At 31.9% G+C, this 21,840-nt stretch overlaps 1 protein-coding gene across 5 annotated transcripts in view; it reads right to left on the reverse strand.

Annotated features, from left to right (window-relative positions):
• Positions 1-21,840, reverse strand: part of LOC113396323 (integrin alpha-PS2) — a 101,299-nt gene that overhangs the window by 26,643 nt on the left and 52,816 nt on the right. For all 5 annotated transcript variants that reach the window (XM_026634228.2, XM_026634227.2, XM_064215650.1 and 2 more), the window contains exon 3: positions 16,382-16,479. In XM_026634228.2, the coding sequence (XP_026490013.2) occupies positions 16,382-16,479 (98 nt within the window). The remainder of the gene's footprint in view (positions 1-16,381; positions 16,480-21,840) is intronic.

Consider the following 21,840-nt stretch of genomic DNA (forward strand, 5'->3'; position numbering starts at 1 on the left):
CTGAATGAGCACAATCGTACAAGGAACAGTGGGCTAGACTAGAATATTGAAAGGAAAAAATGTGACCGTAGATCAACCTACTTAAATTCAAGACCATATAATTGTAATAATCCGTAATACAATTGTTGGAAATTAATCAACTATTTATATATTAACTACACAAGAGGAGAGATTAATTAATAAAAAATAAGATCTCTCGCTCACTGGCAGTTTAACGTTGGAGCCTTTTCGACCAAAAAATACACGAATTTGCTTAAGCAATCAAGTTTAATTGTACAATTCTCGGTACTGTAAATGTCAAATGAGAGATTTTTCGTTTACAGGACATTGGCAAATATTTCAAGAATTTCGCATTTCGCATGAGATGCAGACGTTTGGTATACGTTTATTATGAATACGTTAAATTATGTAAAACATATCTATATATATATATATAATTAATTTTGGATATATAATATAAATCCATTTTCAAGAATTAACAAAATTATACTAATAATAAAAATAATATTAATACTTATTATATTTTCCTGCAAGATTTGTCGGGTGTCGGTTGTCGGAAAATTAAAACTGTTGCTAGATTTGATCCACACGTATTTAACATACGTATGTCAAGCTAAATAAAACCTTTAAAAAATACTTAACCACTAAACTTAAACATTCAAGCTTAAACAAATCCTATCAAAGAAATAACTGACATATCTATCCTAAGGTACGTTCAACTTGAATTAAAATGATTAAAGTTAGTTTAATCTATTTAATACTTAACGAATTGATACTGTAAGGGAACTTAACTGCGATACTATACAACTTTTTCCTTCATTCACCGCTAAGTTCTAATTGCGCACGAGTACCACCGTTATCGTTGAGGGTTAGCAGGAAGAACTTAAAAGGGAAACTCGACGTCTAGTTTTTAATACCGAAGTCTATTTAGTTCGATGAGAGTGGTACCGTTCCGTACAGTTATGACAGACCACGCTTAATATGGCGCTGGATTTTAAATAGTAAGTAGGACACTTCGACTAATACGTGACATGCCGTTAAAGGATCTCGAGTTGTGCTAAATGGCGTCTAGATCGATCTATAGTGTTCTCATACAATTCCTTTAATGATCTTTCGTAAGATATAAATATATAATAGAATTATTTGTAAGCAGTTATTATTTTTCGTTTAACGAACATACCTAGTTACAAATGAAATTGAAAATTACACATTAATACAATATTCGTAACATTCATACTAAATGAATAAAAAAATATATCTATACTAAATTTCGATAAACAGATGTTAAGTACGTTTTAAATGTTCAATCTAAGAATTCATTAATATACACGCCGAAGTCATATTATATTAGTTATTGACTGATATAAATATAAATCACTTAAAACAACCAATATGACATACACACACATACACACAACTACTAATATTATATATGCGAAAGTAACTCTGTCTGTCTGTGGGTCTTTCACGTTCAAACTACTGAAATAAATTTGGTGAAATTGATACGAAACAAGCTTAAACTCCAACACAGGACATAGGCTATTTTATTTCTAATATCCGAAGACCAACCCCCAAACGAACAACTAGTATAACATTAATGTACTGACATATAATTATGAACTAAGTAATAATACAACTAATAACAATCTATCAACGGGCGCCAGGATGGTACAAATAATGAATAAATGCTTTATAAAGTGTACCGTTATCTCGCTGAGAGGAAATTAGCTGCCCAAGGGTCATCTTTATCGGATACTCCGGCGTTGCTCCAGCATCTATCATCTTTCATTGCCATTTCTACCTCCGGGGTTGAACACTTACGGTCATCGGTTCATACTGTACGTTAATATAGCTTGTTTATTGTGTTCCAACATAATATTGTTTTGTGTAATATTATTAATTTAAAAACCATTTAAACAAAATAATTAAATTCAAGGAGTACAGTGTAGGTAGCAAGGTGTTCATCTCAGTATAAAATATGTATATTGTATATAGCAAAGGATTTCAACTGTCCTACCTGGATAAAAATAAGTAATTTTCTTTTAATGTTCGATTTTTCAATCTAAAACTGTACTGTGAAGCCGGGTCGTGTAGCTAGTTTACTTATAAACAGCAGCAAAAACACCGAATTCCATGTTTTTAACTTAATAAATGACGTACTTGCGGACATATTTTTATTTCCTATTTAACACGCTCTGGTAATGAATTTGTATTTTATCCTCTTAGTGCTTACTAGCATTGTATAAATAATTCCTGTGTAATATTTCATCCTATTCAAGCCACCGGTATAAGATATACGCTGTATCAGTAAATCATTATAACTTTTTTAAGAGCATGTTTTTTTCCTATTCATGTTTGAAATCTCCTTTAAATGGCTCTGCAATACATCAACACCGTTATAGTTCAACCCATCACCAGAACATTCGACCAAAGATAATGTTGCAGGACAAATCGCATTGTTTAATAGTTAACAAACAAAAGGACAACGTGTACAAGCCGTTTTAGTATCACGTTTTCAGAGTACAAGTATTCTTGGACGTTTATCTCCTCGAGCATGAATAGATTGCTAAATAGCTAATTATAGTAGGTAATGCATAGGATAATGTATTCATATTTTCGCGCCCGATCCCGCCTCCTTTCGTTACATGCTATCTACGACGCATGCGCCGACCCGTGGAAAGGGCGCGGCGCGTACGCGTGCGCACAATGAACTTATGCGAGAAGTGAAATGATCATGGAATACAATATTTTTATTCATTCTATGATAGAGAACAGATAACTTGATAAGTTACATAATCATAACATAATCAGCCTGTAAATTTCCCACTGCTGGGCTAAGGCCTCCTCTCCCGTTGAGGAGAAGGTATGGAGCATATTCCACCACGCTGCTCCAATGCGGGTTGGTGGAATACACATGTGGCAGAATTTCGTTGAAATTAGACACACGCAGGTTTCCTCACGATGTTTTCCTTCACCGCCGAGCACGAGATGAATTATAAACAAATTAAGCACATGTAAATTCAGTAGTGCCTGCCTGGGTTTGAACCCGAAATCATCGGTTAAGATGCACGTGTTCTAACCACTGGGCCATCTCGGCTCATACGATAAGTTACTTTATAGTAATTATGACCCCGAAATTCGCCCTCTGGTCGATATAGACTTAATAAGTTAGAGTAAGATTAGAAAATTTTAAGAAAATCAATATTATTGCAAGTTTCGCACATTTGATTTCTTCATAGTAATCATAGTCATACTTTCATAGTTTTTTTTTTTAATTTAAAAATGACATTAAACCTCGGCTACAGATACCAAAAAAAAATTAAAACATTTGACAAACAGAGGAGAATTTGGTTCTAAACTATTACGTCTTTGCCTATTTATATATAGACAATATAGAATAATCGAGTATGTTATATATTATTATTAATTATCTTAACGTATTTAAATAGACTTATTATAATATTTTTTTAAATGAGTGTGTATTTATTTTGTATGAGAGCAAAGTCTCACTTTACATTGATTACAACACAACAACATTCTCCATTATATTGTCAGAGCGGACGTATACAGGGGAGCACAATTTGTCGGCACTGCCTTAACGCGTCTTAAGAAAGCACTCCATTTTATTCTTCAGTCTATATGGACCTCCATTCAACGGTTCCGTATAAATGGTATAGCCGATTGTACCGTTCAGACCAAATTTAGACTAGCTGTCTAGACAAATAACCTGGACTTTATGTACGAAAATATTTACCTTATTACTTTAAGGAGTGTGTTGAATTTAATCTTGTTATATTGAATTATATAATATACTAGTTGTCGCTTGGGAATTCGCTCGCGCTTTAGAGGTCGGTATTCAGGTGTTAAGCGCATAAAAGTAGTCTATGTCGTTCCTTGGAGTTTCATCGAATTCGGTTCAGTAGTTTGACAGTGAAAGAGCAACAGACAGACAAAGTTACTTTCGCATTTATATAGATATATAACATATGTAAATGCTGTATTGTATCAAAAGACAATTTATTTTGTCCACTGATAGAACAAACTCAAAGTAAAATTGCGAAAGCTTAGACAAAAAAAAATCTTAGTAACTTTTAACCCTTAAATAATATTTTTGAAAATGAAATTATCGGTTCGGAAATTATCGGATTTAAAAACAATATAATTACTCACTTTCTAATTATTTTCTTAGTTCTTATTCTCGGTGAAACAGACACCACAAAAAGATTTTAAAAATTACTTTAAAAAAAAAAGTATATTTCCCAAGTAGTTACAGAATTAATAATATCTGTATAGCCGATGGCCCAGTGGTTAGAACGCGTGCATCTTAACCGATGATTTCGGGTTCAAATCCAGGCAGGCACCACTGAATTTTCATGTGCTTAATTTGTGTTTATAATTCATCTCGTGCTCGGCGGTGAAGGAAAACATCGTGAGGAAACCTGCATGTGTCTAATTTCAACGAAATTCTGCCACATGTGTATTCCACCAATCCGGCATTGGAGCAGCGTGGTGGAATATGCTCCATACCTTCTCCTCAACGGGAGAGGAGGCCTTAGCCCAGCAGTGGGAAATTTACAGGCTGATTATGTATGTTTATGATTATGTATCTGTATAGCTTTAAAGCAAAATTACGTCAAGATATTTAATTATAGCTATCTCAACGTATCCAGGCTATCTGCTTAACCCTGAGCAAACAATAACTTATTGTATCTCGAATTATTTTACTGCGATACTGGCGCCAGAGGATTATTCGTATTGTGAGAGTGTAGTCTTCAATGATTCATAGATGTTAATAAAGTACCTATTGTACATTAAGTGCTGAGCCTATCTTCGTTTGTCTTCCTCGTCAATGGAGATTTTTTTTTTTTTTTTCAAAGCAGCAATAATTAGTATTAAAATTTTTTATCCGATACATAACGTTCATATTATAAAAGTCGACGTAACGTTGTGATATGATACGATACAAATTATGTGTTATGTATTTTATCAAATAGAATTATTATAGTAAGCTGGAGGGTTTGTTTGGTGAAACGATAATTTTCGAAATTATTCGTTTTTTTTTTTTTTTGCGTTAAGCTTAGGCTATAGGCGTACATTTTACGCCGCGACCGTAACGCGGTTTACATTAAACGTCACTCAATATCTCGAACCGTGTTAAACAAATGTGTTCATTTATTTTTTACACAACTTAACATATGTATATATTCTACAAAAGACACACTTAATGCTAAAACCACTGTCTAATGATTAAACCAAAAACAATTAGCCCCTGTATATAAATATAATATAAAATTAAATATGAATTTGTCTTTTATTAATTAAAATAAAATAATATATTTTAAATATGTTATGAACAGACAAAACTTAACCGTACTATATATGGAGCCTAACTGTTTGTTGCGGCATCGGTTTAGAATATTTATTACCTCGGAATAAGGATATGAATCAATTGCAGTCTACCACTAAATAATCATTTAGTAATCTTGGAAATTGCATCAAAAATACAATTGAAATCAATGAATACTTTTAATTGATATATTGGCAAAAATATGAATTTAGAAATTGTGTACATGTATCACGTACATGATAATTGAATATATGGACCACATCCACGTTAATCAATCCAAGTATAAACTTAAAAAAAACAATGAATACATAATACTCAAACCACGTTCAAGTTCTTTATTCGATTGTATTTTGTTCAAGATTGTTACCTCAGAGCTCCGTCATTTATAAACTGATTTTTCATTAACCCTTTCCAGCTTTTTCCCGTTTAAATTTGAAGAAAAAATACTTCACCTATGGATAACATACAAGAGATCAAATTTCTTATGAGCCCAAAATTAATTTATAATTTTTTTCACAGAATATTATTTGAAATCGTTGTATATTTTGTTATAATTTTATATACGCGTTGAATACAATGATCTTAAAGAGTACTCGACATAGTATCGACCACTCGAAGATTTTATTACAATGATTGCGTGGAGAACGGTCAGTCCATTTTGAAATGAAGTTTGCATTTTACTTTTGCATCGTGTCATTCATCAACACAAGCCTCTATAGATAATGAGTCTTATTGATCGATACTCGTATTGTTCTTTTGTTACGCACAGACGCACAATAGAATTATTCGCATTAGCTGCATTGATGATAAATCGACGGCTAGACATGAAATGACGGGGGATATAACTATATTTAATAGATCACCGGTTCTTGTTTAAAGTGTAAATATACTAGACGAACATGCTTAGAGTTATTGGTGATATCGTGACGAATTTTATATTTTTATACTATTTTAAATTTTATGCTATATGAATAAATCAAATAAGTGGTTAGAACGCGTAATTAATTTCAACGAAATTCTGCCACATGTGGTGCACCGCGGTGGAATATGCTCCTAACATTCTCCTCAATGGGAGAGGAGGCCTTACGCCAGCAGTGGGAAATGTACATGCTGTTACTACTTACTGCAATTTACTATTATTACCTGGTGGAGGGTTTTTGTAAGTCTGGATAGGTAGCAGTCAGCCGTCATAGAATCTATCGCAACGAATAAATACTTAGTATTGTTGAGTTACAGTTTGACAGTAAGCCATGCCATTGTAAGCCAGTATAATTACAGGCACAAGGGACATAACATTTTCACACACGATTATTGACATGTACTGGTTTAAATTTAAAACGGCGCCATAGTTTATGGATTGTCGTCTTACCATAAGGTGGCACAAATGCTCGTGTGCCGTAGAAACCTACATTATTCGTGAGTGATATAGAGTATAAATCTTATTAAAATCATATTATTCGATAGAAGGGACGATATTTATTATATAAGATCGAAAATTATCATGATTGTATTATAATTAAACATTACAAATGAACCTCAATATTAAATTAAATCTTAACGGTTAACTTTTTCTTGTTTATTCTTTTATTCATCAATCTCATTACCATTCAACCGGAACGAGTGCTTTAAAGGGCTGTAATTAAATAATAGATATAACAGAATGCTTACTAATGAAAGAGGCCAAAATCACCGCAGGCTGATTGATTTTTTCTAAAAAACGCTAACGCTAAACGCTCATCGAGTTGGATATTTTTAGAAATGGCATAAAAAAAAAATCTAATTTACTCTTGAATTAAAAACTGAAAATAGATTAAATCCAATTAAATATGTGTTAATAAAATTATTATTTGCCCATCGAATAAGATAAATGAGCAATTGTCTCTTTTCTTTAACTTAGTATACAGAAAAAAAACGATAAACCATAAATACTATTGTAATATATTATATAAAAATATTTAATCAAATGTAGTGCTAATTATTGGTCCGCCATATTGTTTATTCGTAATAGCAAGGCAGGCGGGAAAACGGACCAGCTTATAAAAAACGTACGAATACGACCCCAACAACAGGAACTAAGACGATCATACCGATACAGTAGATCAAACACTTTTTAAATCGAACCATAGCACTTTCAAGTACAATTTAGCGGTAGAAATATCTAGTGAGTGGTTGCATAAAGGCTTAACAAAAAAGTACGCAATAACTGCTTAATGGATGTCACTTCTAAGGTATATATTGTTCATGGGTAACAATCTAAGGGCACGCGTGTCTAATTTAACATTATTCTTTCTTGTTTATGAATAATACGATTTAAATGGCGTGTTATTAATGATTTTAATGTTATATTTTACTTTGAATGTTTTTTTTATCATATCATTGTAACATTTGTAAGGTTTATTGTTTAAACGGTATACGGGTCAAAGAGTTATGTGAAGGAAGCAAATCGATCCCGCGGTTCTATTCTATAAGATCTCACCTTGTAATCTCACTAGTGTAATGTTGAAAAGTGACTTTGTTAAGCTATTTTGTTGCGTGTATTCTTTAAATGTTATAATGATTATAGCTAATGTCGCATATTACTTTATGAAATTACACGATCGTGTTCTGCGTGTTGGGTATTGAGTTTTTACAAGGGTATTTAGATTAATGGAATATAAAAAAAGCATGTCATCGCCGTACTAATATTTAATACGTAAACAATAGTATTTAATAAACAGTTAAAGTTTGCTTGTAGTAGCTTTCGCTGTTTAATATCTAACATGTCGATTTAGTTCCAATGACAATGCATTCTTGTGATAAGCATAACCTGATTCTACTCCCAGGATTTGCTCCAGAGAAACTCCTCCTTGACAACCACATAGACACTCTGTTTATTGTTTATATACTATATTATATAAGCTCGTTTCAAATGTATTCACATGAATACGATTTCCACACGCAAATTATACCAACGATTGCTAATTCAAAATACAGACAAAAATATATATTTTTTAATTTTAGTCTGATTAGAAACATTTAAATTAAAAATATATTTGTCGTATCAACATTACGTCTATGCCTATACTTCGCACTCTCTTTTCGTGCCTAAATACACGCTAAACTATCTCTGCCTGAATAAAATTGTCTGTCCATCATCAGTCATGAAAGAGCATTGACAGTTTCTAACAATGAAAAAAAAATTTAATATTTTTTTATAACAGTGCTTTCTGCGACTATGTTATAACTGTAACATTCAAAATTGAAAAAAAAAAAATCTTTAAAAAATGAAGAAACACAAAAATATTCAAGACATCCACTCCGAAGGTAGACAATAAGATAAACAGCCGTAAAAGGTCCGCGTCCGAAACCGACGCACGTAGCTGTCACCGCTCGACGCCATATTAGGTGCGCGCGCGCAGCAAGAACTCAAGAATTCGTCTGACAAATCACCGGACAATTTGTTTGCTTAAGTACCAGATCCACAGGATGCCACTGAAAATTTCGCGCCGTTATTAAAAAAAAAAAAAAGTAGGATCTTTGTTACGTTAAATTACGACTTTCCTTATTTAAATCAAGTCGATTACACGACAATCTTATTTCGTATAATTATTTTTACAACTCGAACTATTTATTGAATACTCTAATTTGTTATATATTTTTTTATAATAGGTATGTAAGTTAATTCACGTTGCAATTGTTCATTTAAATTTTTTTGTAAAATTAATAAATCAATACCATCACGCCCAATAATTTATGTCGGTGATCATACCAAAAACCTCCTACCAAACAAATTTTCTGCTCCAACGGGCAAATATAAATAAAACTCCATCCTCTATTTGTCAGTTTCGAACATGACGTATTACATCTCATTAATTACGTCATCAAAATCGACATTTGAATTGATATATTAATCAATTATAACAAATAGATCACTAAAACATCTCATTTTTAAGCTGATGTTTTCGTACCAAGAATTGAGAAACCGTATTAACGTTGTATAAAGTAATCGTTGCGTAATTTCTAATTATCAGTTCGCACCTAAATAAATCGTTCTACTATTTCAGAGAATTGATAGATACGAGTATATGATACCAAAGTTGAAAACGTATGAAGCAAACAATACGAATAATACCTAGAAGCGGAAAGATATCGTCGCATCAATCAGCCCAGCTCCATATAGAGAACGCCTTGAAATAAAACTTAGATCATAGATTATATAATTGTATAGAAAGACAAAGTACGGTACACACATCATCAATATTTACATTGGAATAAGACTTGGCTATTGATCATGGGTGAGCTTTTAAAATAACCGTTCTACCATAGAAGGTTGTAGAGCTCGCTTGAAATACCATTGTCGGATCTGATCGAGAATTCGCTGTATAAAGTGTCCGACATAACCACATCACCGGTTTGATAGACCGAACACTGACACAACGGCACGGTCGTCTTCGTTTTGAATTAAAGTCCCAAAGCCCACTCTCCAAACTATTTTTTATAAATAATATTAAAATTGAACACAGACAATAGTACAAATATAATAGAATATATGTAAACTAACAGCTTACTATGAGAATAGATGAAAAATAATCCGAAACAACAGCTCAACACACCGAGTTGAAATTTGACTATTCGTATATTACGATAATATACTTTATATACACATATGTGCCCTGCAAAGTTCTGTGTAAATAAAACAATCGCAATGATGATTTTAAACAAAGGATAGGTGTCATAAACCTCCACAGCCTATTTGTCACGTCTATTTTTTCCTAAGTCTTCGATAAGTAAATGCGCGTACGCAACCGGCATGAAGCGACGTCGCGATATCTAGCGATTTATCGCAGGAAATATATTTGCAAGTGTAATAATGGTCGATACATGATCGGATACGCATGGAAAATTACTCTTTTCAAGTAAAACGACGCGTTACATGCGCAATCCATTTATGGTAACACCAGCTTTTATGTTACATTTGAAAAATATTCTAAGAGTTCCGTTGTTAAATGAAAAAACCATACGAAATAATTCAAACGGTGAATTAAAGTTCATTGGTTAATTTTATATCGATAACAATAAAATTAAATAATTATTTTTGTATTATTGATTATTTATTGCATTTAAATTGCATTTTGATATTGATTATATTGCATTTAAATTGCATTTTGATATTGATTATATTGCATTTAAACTGCACTTAAGACACATTATATATTAAGTATTTTTGTATTAATTAATTAACATTTAAAATATTTTTTGTGAAATTAAATTTTGATAAAAATAAAAATTCAATTGAAACATCTAACAGACAAAAGAATGGCTAGACGCCGCTGGCGTGGGAATGTCAACCAATAAAAATCAACAAAAAACTTAGACAACCAATAAAAAAGGCAACAATTACACGTTCGAACAAAATAAGAGCTAAGCTCGATTCCAAGTGATCCAATAAAGCATGTTCATCGAGAATGTTTGTATGTTGAATATTGTTATATTAAAATCAGATTTGGTTAATATCTATGTTTTTTATAGAAGTGAACAAATCAAGCTGACTGACTCTATTTGGCAATACAGTCAGTCAGTCCGGGCAGTCACACATGCAGTCCATACGAATCTGACTGCTATCCTTTTCAATATACAAGAGCAATCTGTGTCAAATTCTTTTTTAAATTGTGAACAATGAAAATTGAACCAATATATTCTTTATTGCAGATCGTCATAAAGCATATATTATTAATTACTTACGTCATTTTAATCCTAAACCAACGGAATGATTTGGTTAACCTGACATATTTGATGTTGTCATTTCTACAAATATAAACTCTACATCAATCAAAAGAATATTTCTTTATAATAAATTTAGGAAGAAATTTCATTTGACACGTGAGACGTCGGGGCGGACTGTAGCATGAGCAATGCCGCGGGTAATAGCTAGCTAGTTATAAATAAACGATGTGCGACGTGAGCAAAAACATCGCCATCGCGACATATCAGGCGCGCAATTATAAATCAATAAGTACCTTAAACGATATGTAGCCGAGGCGATACAGGCTGTGTAAGATATTTATTTGTTAAACAATCAAACAATAAAGATTTAATAATACACTTAAAACATCGATAAGAATCAACAATGAAAATAGATTTAAGTAAATCGTATGAAAGCCGACTAACCGTGATAACATCTTATCCGAATATTGTGGGTTCAAATGCAGACTAACACACTTGAATAAAACGTGAATTTACTAGATGTAATTCGACTACATATAAGGACGGATCGCCAATCCGTCTTAGAGTTCCTTAGCAGATTCATTTCAGGTGAAAAGAGAATACTATTACCCAGCAGTGAGAGGCAAAGAGTCTATGTAATTTAAGTAAACGTAATTATCAGTTTATCGCATTGATTCGACCACAAAAGTAGATAACAACTACTTGCACTATATTTCACAACTACATTCATTTATTACTTTAAAGGAAACATTAAATGGCACTTACAGCATTATAATATACAAGAATTCATACATAAATTTCCACTGATAATATAAACATAATCATTAAAAATGAACACATACAAAACATAAATCAAATCACATATGTAAAAACATTATACGATCAAATGAGATCATATGAAATTTAAAATTCAATCAGATATCTTAATAGAGACTATTAATATAATATATATTCAAAATAAAACTTTCATTAATGTCATCTTGGCAAAACTAAAAAATTTATAATAGGATTAAATTAAACGATTCAGTAACAAAGATATTCATTTAATTTTATGATCCATATTATCTTGGATCTATATGATCAATATAATATATTAATATACTTTTACAATATTAAATTCTTAAAGGATACACACAGCCTGTGGAGCAGAGAATCCATCACTAATTCAGAACACGACGCGTTCACAAACAGAACAAAACTCCAAACAAATTGCCGCGTCAGCCTTTCGGTCCGTTTTTGCACTAATTCGGCATACCTAAATAAAAATTCCTTCTCCTCTTTAAGTGGTCACAAAAACCAAGTATGGTACACTTCGGCGAACGCGATCGTTGGAGATCTTGGAAAAAAGTCGAACTGAAAGCTAACCGCGATTTTATTCGTATATTGTAATTAATCGACGCCATATTGTAATTCTTCTTTCTACGTTTAATGTTTCAATACATTTATATTAAACGTTTGATAAGGTATTCGGTATTTACTTTATGATAAAATCCATTGCCATAATAAGCCAGTGGTTCAGTTTGTTGCATCAATTGCGGGTTCTAACCCGAAATTAAATATATTTACACGGAATTATTTAGCGGCGTGGAATAAGACTCTAGTACAAAGTAGAAGAATTCGCCATTAGGTGGACTTATACAATAGGCAGCATTTCCGTTACTACGTAAATCTATATTTTTATATTTATAAGTATATTAGACCCATTATTTAAAAATAGACCAGACAAATCGGATAACAATCATTTATGTTCCAAACATTCTTCCGCAGACTACGAGAATGAGAATAAGTTACTCCAAACACCGCGATTCTCTTAAAGGTTCATAAGAGTAATTAATTGAGCTTTAAAGTTAAAGTTATTTACTTAACAGAAACTAAGGTATGATATTTAATGACAAAACTTTTCTTTATCTGATAACAGTTATGAAAATTTGATAAAAAAAGATACATTTTATTTGATATTCCAAAAATATCATACTAGTAATTTTGAAAAAATCTAAAATCTATCTTAGTATCTATCTTAGTAATAGTTCAATCTGGCTATCCTCGCCCTATTTTTTAGATACAAATAAACCTAACTAACATGAATCACGAATAAATGTAGCTCAATACACTAACCAAGCAATATATTTCAGAACGTCCACTAAGAGTCAACCCCTTTCCCCGTGACATAGATAACTCCGTCCACAAATCGTAAAAGCGACCTTCTGACCTAATGGTGTGGCAACCCCATGATTGTATTCCTGACCCACTTGCAAATACCAACGCCTTTAACGGGGAAAATTAATGGCGGACATGATAAATAACATCTTGATAAGGGAAGAACATTTGTAATATTGTGGAAAGTCACGACGCGGCCATTTTGATTAAAAATAATTTCTTTTTTGCATTTAAAAATGATTATGAAATTAAGCCATGCATAAAAATTCAAACACGTTGCTATAACGCTGGTTGGATTCCCCGCGTTGTTTTCCTTCACCATTAAACACGATATGAATTAAAAAAAAACAAATTAAGTACATGAAAATTTAATAGTACTTGCTCTGGTTTGAACAAACTACGTGTAGTATATATGAATTCTACCCACTAGATTATCTCGGCTCCTGGTGTTACGAAATTAGTCCTATTAAATAATATACGAAACAAATATTGTAGTTTGAATTTTGTACATTTATCCTGTATTCTAACTGCATTAAGGAATACTTAGTATTGTTCCGGTTTAAAGTGTGAGTGAGCCAGTATGACTACAGGAATAAGAAACATAACATCTTAGTTCCATATGATAGTGACGCAATGACGTTGTATATAGATCGTTACAATTTTAATATAAATAAAAACGAACCACTCAATATAGCTATTCTGTATGAACTCGACTTACGACGATACATTTTGATGGCTCACGTATTTTACACGCGTGTTGCGTGTCTTTAAATGTTATAATTATTTAATGTACCGTCGGCGCATATCACTTTCTGAGATTTAACAATTTTCGGCGGTGAGTTTAGAGTTTGTTCTTTCATAAAAGACCGACTAAATTTTGTACATTAATAATGATAAAATAAATGCATCTAATTGTGATGTTATTTCTTTAAGTATTTTATCAATTCTAATTGTGTTTATTTATTCGAAACCTACGTTCAATTCAATTGGCAAGCCTTGCTAGGCTAGGCTTCCCGCAAACAGTCCCTATATATTCCGCGATATTATAGGAATGTCTTTTTTTATATAGCGTAAAATGTTATATTTTATCTTTAAACATTTCGCATAATTCACATAACTTATTTCTATATGACAAACGTCATAATAATTGTCTCTCATTAATTTTACATTTCTATAATATATTTTCATCTGTAATATGTTCTAGTATAGTGTATTAAGCCTCACTTATTAATGTTTTTTTTTACATAAGATTGAATTGTCTTAATAGGCAAAGGTAAAATTATATACATTCTTAATTTATATTATAATAAATATTACGCTAAGATAAAAATAAATTAATAATATGATACAAATAAAACTCCATATAAAACCTTACCTCGTTATAAATTTAAAGTTTTCGTTAAAAAACGTTAATGTCCAATTCATATTTCTTTACAACCATATTAAGATAATAAGCACAACTTATAGGTACGTAAGATTCTATCAAAAGATACTGTAATTTAAAAAAAAGTTAACAAACAAAACGAATCTGAAAACTTGATATGTCAAATTGAGTTGTAACATATTTAAAGATCCGGTAAATGTTATTTGAATAAAATATAGTATGTAATTTGATTGCCACTCAACAATAAAATTAATAAAAGTATTATTAAAATTACTTATACTCCCTCTCACACACACAGACACATACACACACACTCATATTAATTCATATCATTCCTTGTAAATCGTAATTACATAAAAACATTTTTCAATTGGAATTAATTTTAAAATGCACAAATGTATCTAATATTATTTAACATACTTCATTTTCTAGACATGATAAGCGCTTACCGTTCACTCTGTGGTAAGATTATAATTATTAATTTACGTCTTAAAGTATAACTCAATAAACCAAAAGATATCTATGACAGACATGAACAATGTGAAATGTGTTGACCTTTCGTCTAAAAGCCATCATCCTCCAATCAGTTCACGACGTTGGGTGTAACAGGAAGGGTGCAGCCAAGACCCATAAACTTTATAGGTCACTATAACAATGTTTATGGGGTCATGAGACACTATAAACTAACAACGGTGTCGCATCGTCTAACGAGTTTAGGAGATATGAGGTTTATCAAAGCATAGATATAAAATTATATATGAGAGAACAGTTGTTCAAAGGTTTTGTTTCTTTGAATTAGTATTCATAAAAAATCTCGTTTAAGACATTAACCAGTTTTAAAATACCACTGGATTATTCCGGCGGAGACACTTTAGATTGCTATCGAACTATATCTATACATTCTAACAGGGTTATGTCGCTACATATACAATACAAGCTTTATCGCTCGATTTCACTAGTTAAATAATACCCAAAATTTCGCTGTAAGTCGTAGCTTATTCCAATCGAAGGAGTACATTAAACAAACCATAGATTTACATATTACATGCGCTTTACTAATATCTCTGCTTTATTGTGCACAAATAGTTCTTGATTAATATATATTTATTATAACACAACACTTTCCCACTGAACCAATGATATCTACTTTAATTTTACATCCAAAGTTCCGAGATATGAACTTCGCAAACATTCGAAAAGTCATTCTTTCGGGAATCCCATATCAAAGATTTATTCAAGCTCTTGACCAATAACATCGCTTCAGTTCGATCTTAAACTTTGTTTGTGTCTTGCTCGTCTTGCGGTTGTATATATAGCTATACAGTGCATATGCAATGAAAAAAAATGTTCAAATATATGTACATACAACACACGTAGTTAATGCGTGCGTACATTCATATAACCTTTCGTAATAAATAACATATATACGCAAAAAGTTCAAACATTGCTGGTAGTCAAATGAGTCTGTTTAAAAAAAGCAAAATTAAACCTTATAAAGAGTTAAAATTTGTTTGTTTGTACGTATGAGGTAATATCTGGAACTAATGATCTAATTCTAAACAAAAAAATCACTGGTAGAACGTTACAAATATTCTGATCCTGAGTTCTATAGGGTATAAATTACATTGACATCATTTTCTTTATTAATAAATTGAACCTGTCACAAGCCGGTGCAGGCTAAGTATATATTCTAGGTAGCTTGCTAGTCTCTGTTGAGTTTGGCCGTATGGTCGTAATCAGTCAGGTACATAAGCATTGTTGATACCAAAGATGCAATACAATATACTTACAACAATAGGTCCGTTCCTGCCGGTGCTCGTAAGCGTGGCTCCGAACCACTGGTTGGATTTCTGATCGATCTGTCTGTGTGCGCTGTCCACGTTGTTATCTATAAAAAAATATAATGTTAATAATTTCACATCTTTTGTAAATATATAAATGACACGATACAAATTGTTATTAAAAATTCAATTTGAATTAAAACAGTAACAAAAAAAGGTTTAAATAATGTATTAAACCTATGTATAATAGAAAGAGACTGACCGAAAGAGGAAGAAGGAAAATAGTCGCCCGGAGGCATAATGCTTTTTCCTAACGTGACGATTTCTCCCAGTTCACTCTACTGTGAGCCGTGTAAAATAACTTTTTCTAATAACTTAATAAATGTATTTATTTGTCAAATAATAAATTATAGCAATCATTTTATTTAAGTTAGATGTTAAATAAAATAAAAGAGAACTATTTGCTCATAATGACGTCGATGACGTCCGCTCTGAAAAATGTATTGCGGCTCTATATTTTACTAACTACAATATGATTACTAATTATAATGCTGATGACTATGATATTATTTATATCATAATGTTTATATACCAAAGATTTACAAATCGAAAGAATAAACAAAATAGTTTGAAAAATAGTTAAGAAAAATTACTTGTTTAAGTCCTTATTTCCCTCTGAGAAGGTTTGGAGCTTATACCACCACGATACTCTAATGTGGTTATTGTTGGTAGTGTATTGGTTTATTAGAGTATAGATATTTAGAGAGACAAAAATGAACCAATAACTTTACAATACTCATTAAATCCGGCTTCACAAATATTAAAAGCCAAGCCCAATCACTCAGGGCTCGCAAGTCGCAGGGTGCTGGGACATTAGCTCATTAATGATCGCCTTCGTACAACTGACACGTGACGTCATTTACTCATATCCGACTTCCGGTGACTCAATAAATTAGTAGAGTATGACTTAAGGTATACAAAGTCGTATCATAATCACAGTGCAAAAATTCTATTCGAATTTCTTAGTTTTTCTTTTTTTGCAACGTTACCTGGAGCGTATCGTTTATGTCTCGAATGCTTCTCCGTAAGATAACATAAATATACACACAAACATACATATATATATGTATATGTATATATATTCTTTTTTTACAGTGCTTTTTTAAATTATATGGGTACACATGCTCAGGATTATCACATAGCTTTTGAATCTTTTATATATTATATCTTACCTGCAAACTGTGACCATCTGTTTTGTGTGCCATATTTAATAAATAAATAAATAAATAAAGTATGAGTAGAGTAGCTCTTCTCAGCCCAACAGTGAGGCACATACAAGTTTTTACATTGTATAGTATCATAAACGCAATGTCCACTTGGTATAATTTACTCCCCATTATTGAAATACATGGATATATAATCCACCAGATTACAACCCCATACTCCGGCGCTATTTTAATAACTCCACTCATATTTGTCTACGAGGTGTAATGTCACGATGCACGACGTAGTGATTCATTGGGAAAACACGCTCCGAAGCCATTTCAATATTTACTTGACTTTCATTGACTATGAACGTTAGTCATTGAATTTTTGTTCCACCGGTATATTTGATAGTTTTTATTGCCTAAGTCAGAGCAATGGTTGTTTGAAATGTTAACTTTGGTTAGAAAGTATTTACCAACAGTATTATTCAGAACAAGTATATTCAAAATGAATAGTGAAATATACCTTAAACAATAAATCAAAATAAAATTATTATTTTTTAAATTTAATAATAATCTTATTAACATGCTTACAAGATTAAAAATAAAACGAAAATAACAACACGTCCACAGACTATAAATAAAGCGATATAAATGAATCGATTGTATGCTTTCGAGATACTCGGTAGCTCAAATATGGCGACTGACAAATGACGGTTATTACGAGTGTATAAAATACAATGTTCCGCATTAAATCAGAAGATGCCGCTAGCTCCGCCCCGTGTTGGTTTTGTTCTCAGCGCCACCCGAAAGTTATTAAGTTAGCCACCCATTACTAGCTATGATATAATTATATTCCACGAAACGTAATTGGAACGAAATTTGTATCGTTATAATATATATTTTTTGATTTTTCTCGTCTCGTCTACAAGAGGTCTCGTGAACAAGACATTCGTATATAATGTCGAAATATAGAGCTCCACCAAATAAAAATAAAAAACATGGTAAATAACCCGCTTTAAATACTGATAGTAATAATATATAACGCCTTGAATAACAGACTCAACGAGATAAATTAACTACGTTTGAGGATAATTTAATGAAAACAATAACAAAATATTAGTTGAAATAATTTTATAACAAACTGTATTCAATAAAACCGAGATACAGAGGGAAGGGGTACCTGGAGAGGTATAATGCTTTTCGTTACTTGACGATTTCTGCCAGTTCACTCCACTGTAAACCGCGTTATAGAAAATCGTTTCAAAATAACTTAACCGCGTAGTTCCTTTATGAACCAGTAATAGTTTTTAACAGTTATTTTATAATCAAGTTTAATAAAATAATAAATAAATAAAAATATTTATTATTTTATTTATTTATTATATATTATATTTATTTAGACACGTTATACTCTGACATTACATAGTTCAATTCCTTTAATAATAATAATATAATATAATATGTAGGTGGTACAATGCTATACATTATTGAGTCAGAGCGAACGTCTGTGTCCGCGCTAGTATAAACTGTGTTACAGATACAGGTGCCTGCCTCTTACAGTTCATTCCAATTCGCTGCACTTTGTAAAGGTTTTGGTAAGTATCAAAACTTAATTTACCATAGGTACTTGTCAGTAATTATGTATGTGCATAGTTATGTATACATAAGCAAATCAAAATTATGAAGCGTCAATAGTGCAATTGTTTACGACCATGCGATGTAAAAACTTGCAGGTTCGATTCTTACCCCTTTTGATATTGTCGTCTCCACTCCTAGCACAGGAGAGCACAAAAAAGTCACAGAAAACGTATTCAAAGCGCATCTAAAAAAAAACTAATTTAAATCAGTTTTTGGTGATTCACGGGGAGTAGGAGGTATAAATGTATCGAATCTGCCCCTCTCTGGGCGGAAATTTCAAATAAATTTTTATACAATAAATTACTCAGATGTTATTCCCTTAATAACTTTAAAAAATTACTTAAAATGTCAGTAATCATAAAAACAAATAATAATTCACGATACGATACAACGTTATACTTCAGAAGTGTTCTGAAAATGTATCCGAGTGTCTATTGTAGCAGTATTTGTATTACAGTATAAATATATGTACATATTTCATATTTAGAACTTACTTATATTCCGCTATTTTATGAGCAATTCAAGCGTAGCATTTTAAAGCAACGCATCGCTGTAATCACAGTGTATCACCGGCATTAAACTTGATTTTTATCGCAAACCTTTAATGGAATACCTTATACGGTCTCCTTGGAGTAAATTATAGTCCACCCTTATTGTTCCTGTCGTTATCTCTCTTAAGAAATTATAAGAGTACAGAGTGAGAAGGCTTTATGCGTGTACAGGGTATTGATAAAAGCGTAGATTAAATTTATTAATTGTAAAAAATCAACATTTAAAATGAAGACGTAAAGAACATTACAAGCATATTCTATCTTTAAAAAACACAATATTTAAGCAATACGCATACCTCTTCTTGTTATAAAATATAGATATTTGATATCAGTGGTCCTAACACACACTGTGTATAATATTGACATATGAAGGGACTTAATTTTGATCGTCTGTGTTCTGTATATCGTGTTGTGTTTGTACGAACGTTCGTGACCGATTCTTTCGCGTGTCTGGAAGTTAAATGTTGTTTTGATACGATTTTGAAACCATTTTAATGGACACGCAAAAGGATAATGAACACCTGATCCATTTGCGTCAAAATTAAGTTTTTATAATTAAAACAAACCGGAACACAACAATAATAAGTACTGCTGCTTGGCGGTAGAATATAAGATGTGCCTGTGGTACCTACCCAGGCGGGCTTGCACAAAGCCCTACCATCACGTCAATAATTTATTTATCTGCCTTCATAAAAAATATTGGTACATCAAAACTTAGGCATAACGTAATATATTAAATGATTTGCTCAGAATAAAATTTACATTATTACGCAATAATTCATAGTACTTCACCATTAATAACTTCATCATTCCTTGATATTGTCCAATAAAAACTTCATCGTATACAACCCTAAGATTGAACTAGCAATTATATCATTATTAGGATACGCACGATGATATGGTTCAGTGAAAGATAGACATGGCGACGTGCCATGTCGCTTGGGATACTGTGTCAATTGCCAATCAGTGAACAATTGCTACCCCAACATGCTATGGCTTATTATTGAAAACATAAGAAATAAAATAAAGTTATCCGTCTCAATTCAATTGGATTCCTTTCGATCTAACGGAAGACTTCTTTTATTTGACGGTTAAAACATTCGTTTTTGAAATGACTATTGATACATAGTATAAAACAAAGTTTAAAACTACGCAACGGATTTTAATGCAGTTATCATCAAGCAGAGAGAGAGGTTTATATGTACGATACTTGCATATTATGGGAGGGTAAATCCGAGCATTATCACTTTCAAAAAACATAAAAAATAACTGACCATTATTCTTCAATATTAAACTTGTATTGAATCGCTTCTTGTATCCGTTTGCAGCTGGGACGACTAATGTTTATATAAAATCTTAAACATTTATTTTTTATATTATATAGGTAGGCGGACGAACACCGGATGGTAAGTGGTCACCACCGCCCATAGAAAATGGCGCTGTAAGAAATATTAATCATTCCCTACATCGCTAATGCGCCGCCAGCCTTGTGAAATAAGATGTTATGTCCCTTGTGCCTGTGGTTACATTGGCTCACTCACTTATTAAACCGGAACACAGCAGTACCGGGTACTACTGTTTGGAGACAAACGTATTTCTTTAAATTTAAAATAGGTAGGTAGTTTGGCAAATGGACCACCCGTTAGGAAATGATTACCATAGATGTTATTACCATACGAACTTTACTACGCATTCAACGAATTTATTTCAAACATGCAAACATATTACTTTAGTTTTTTTTATAAATAATGATGTAACGTTGAGAACCCATGACGTGAATGGAACATTAAACATCGAAACCCCCTAAACGTATTGTTGCATAGCACTTCTCTTAAAACAAAAACAAAACGAACGTATGATCATTAATACATTTATTACAAATGTTCATTGACCACGTAACTGACGTACATTCTAATATCAATCTTATATCCACATAGATAATATCTATAATGCTATGCATTCTAACAGGTGAGGGTTACACCCTTCACGCTATGGATAATTAGGTAGAATGCAGTCCCATTTTACAGATCAATGATGTCAGAAAATACAATAATCGACATAAATTAATAAT

Source organism: Vanessa tameamea, chromosome 8, assembly GCF_037043105.1.
Source record: "Vanessa tameamea isolate UH-Manoa-2023 chromosome 8, ilVanTame1 primary haplotype, whole genome shotgun sequence".
NCBI classification, from domain to species: domain Eukaryota; kingdom Metazoa; phylum Arthropoda; class Insecta; order Lepidoptera; family Nymphalidae; genus Vanessa; species Vanessa tameamea.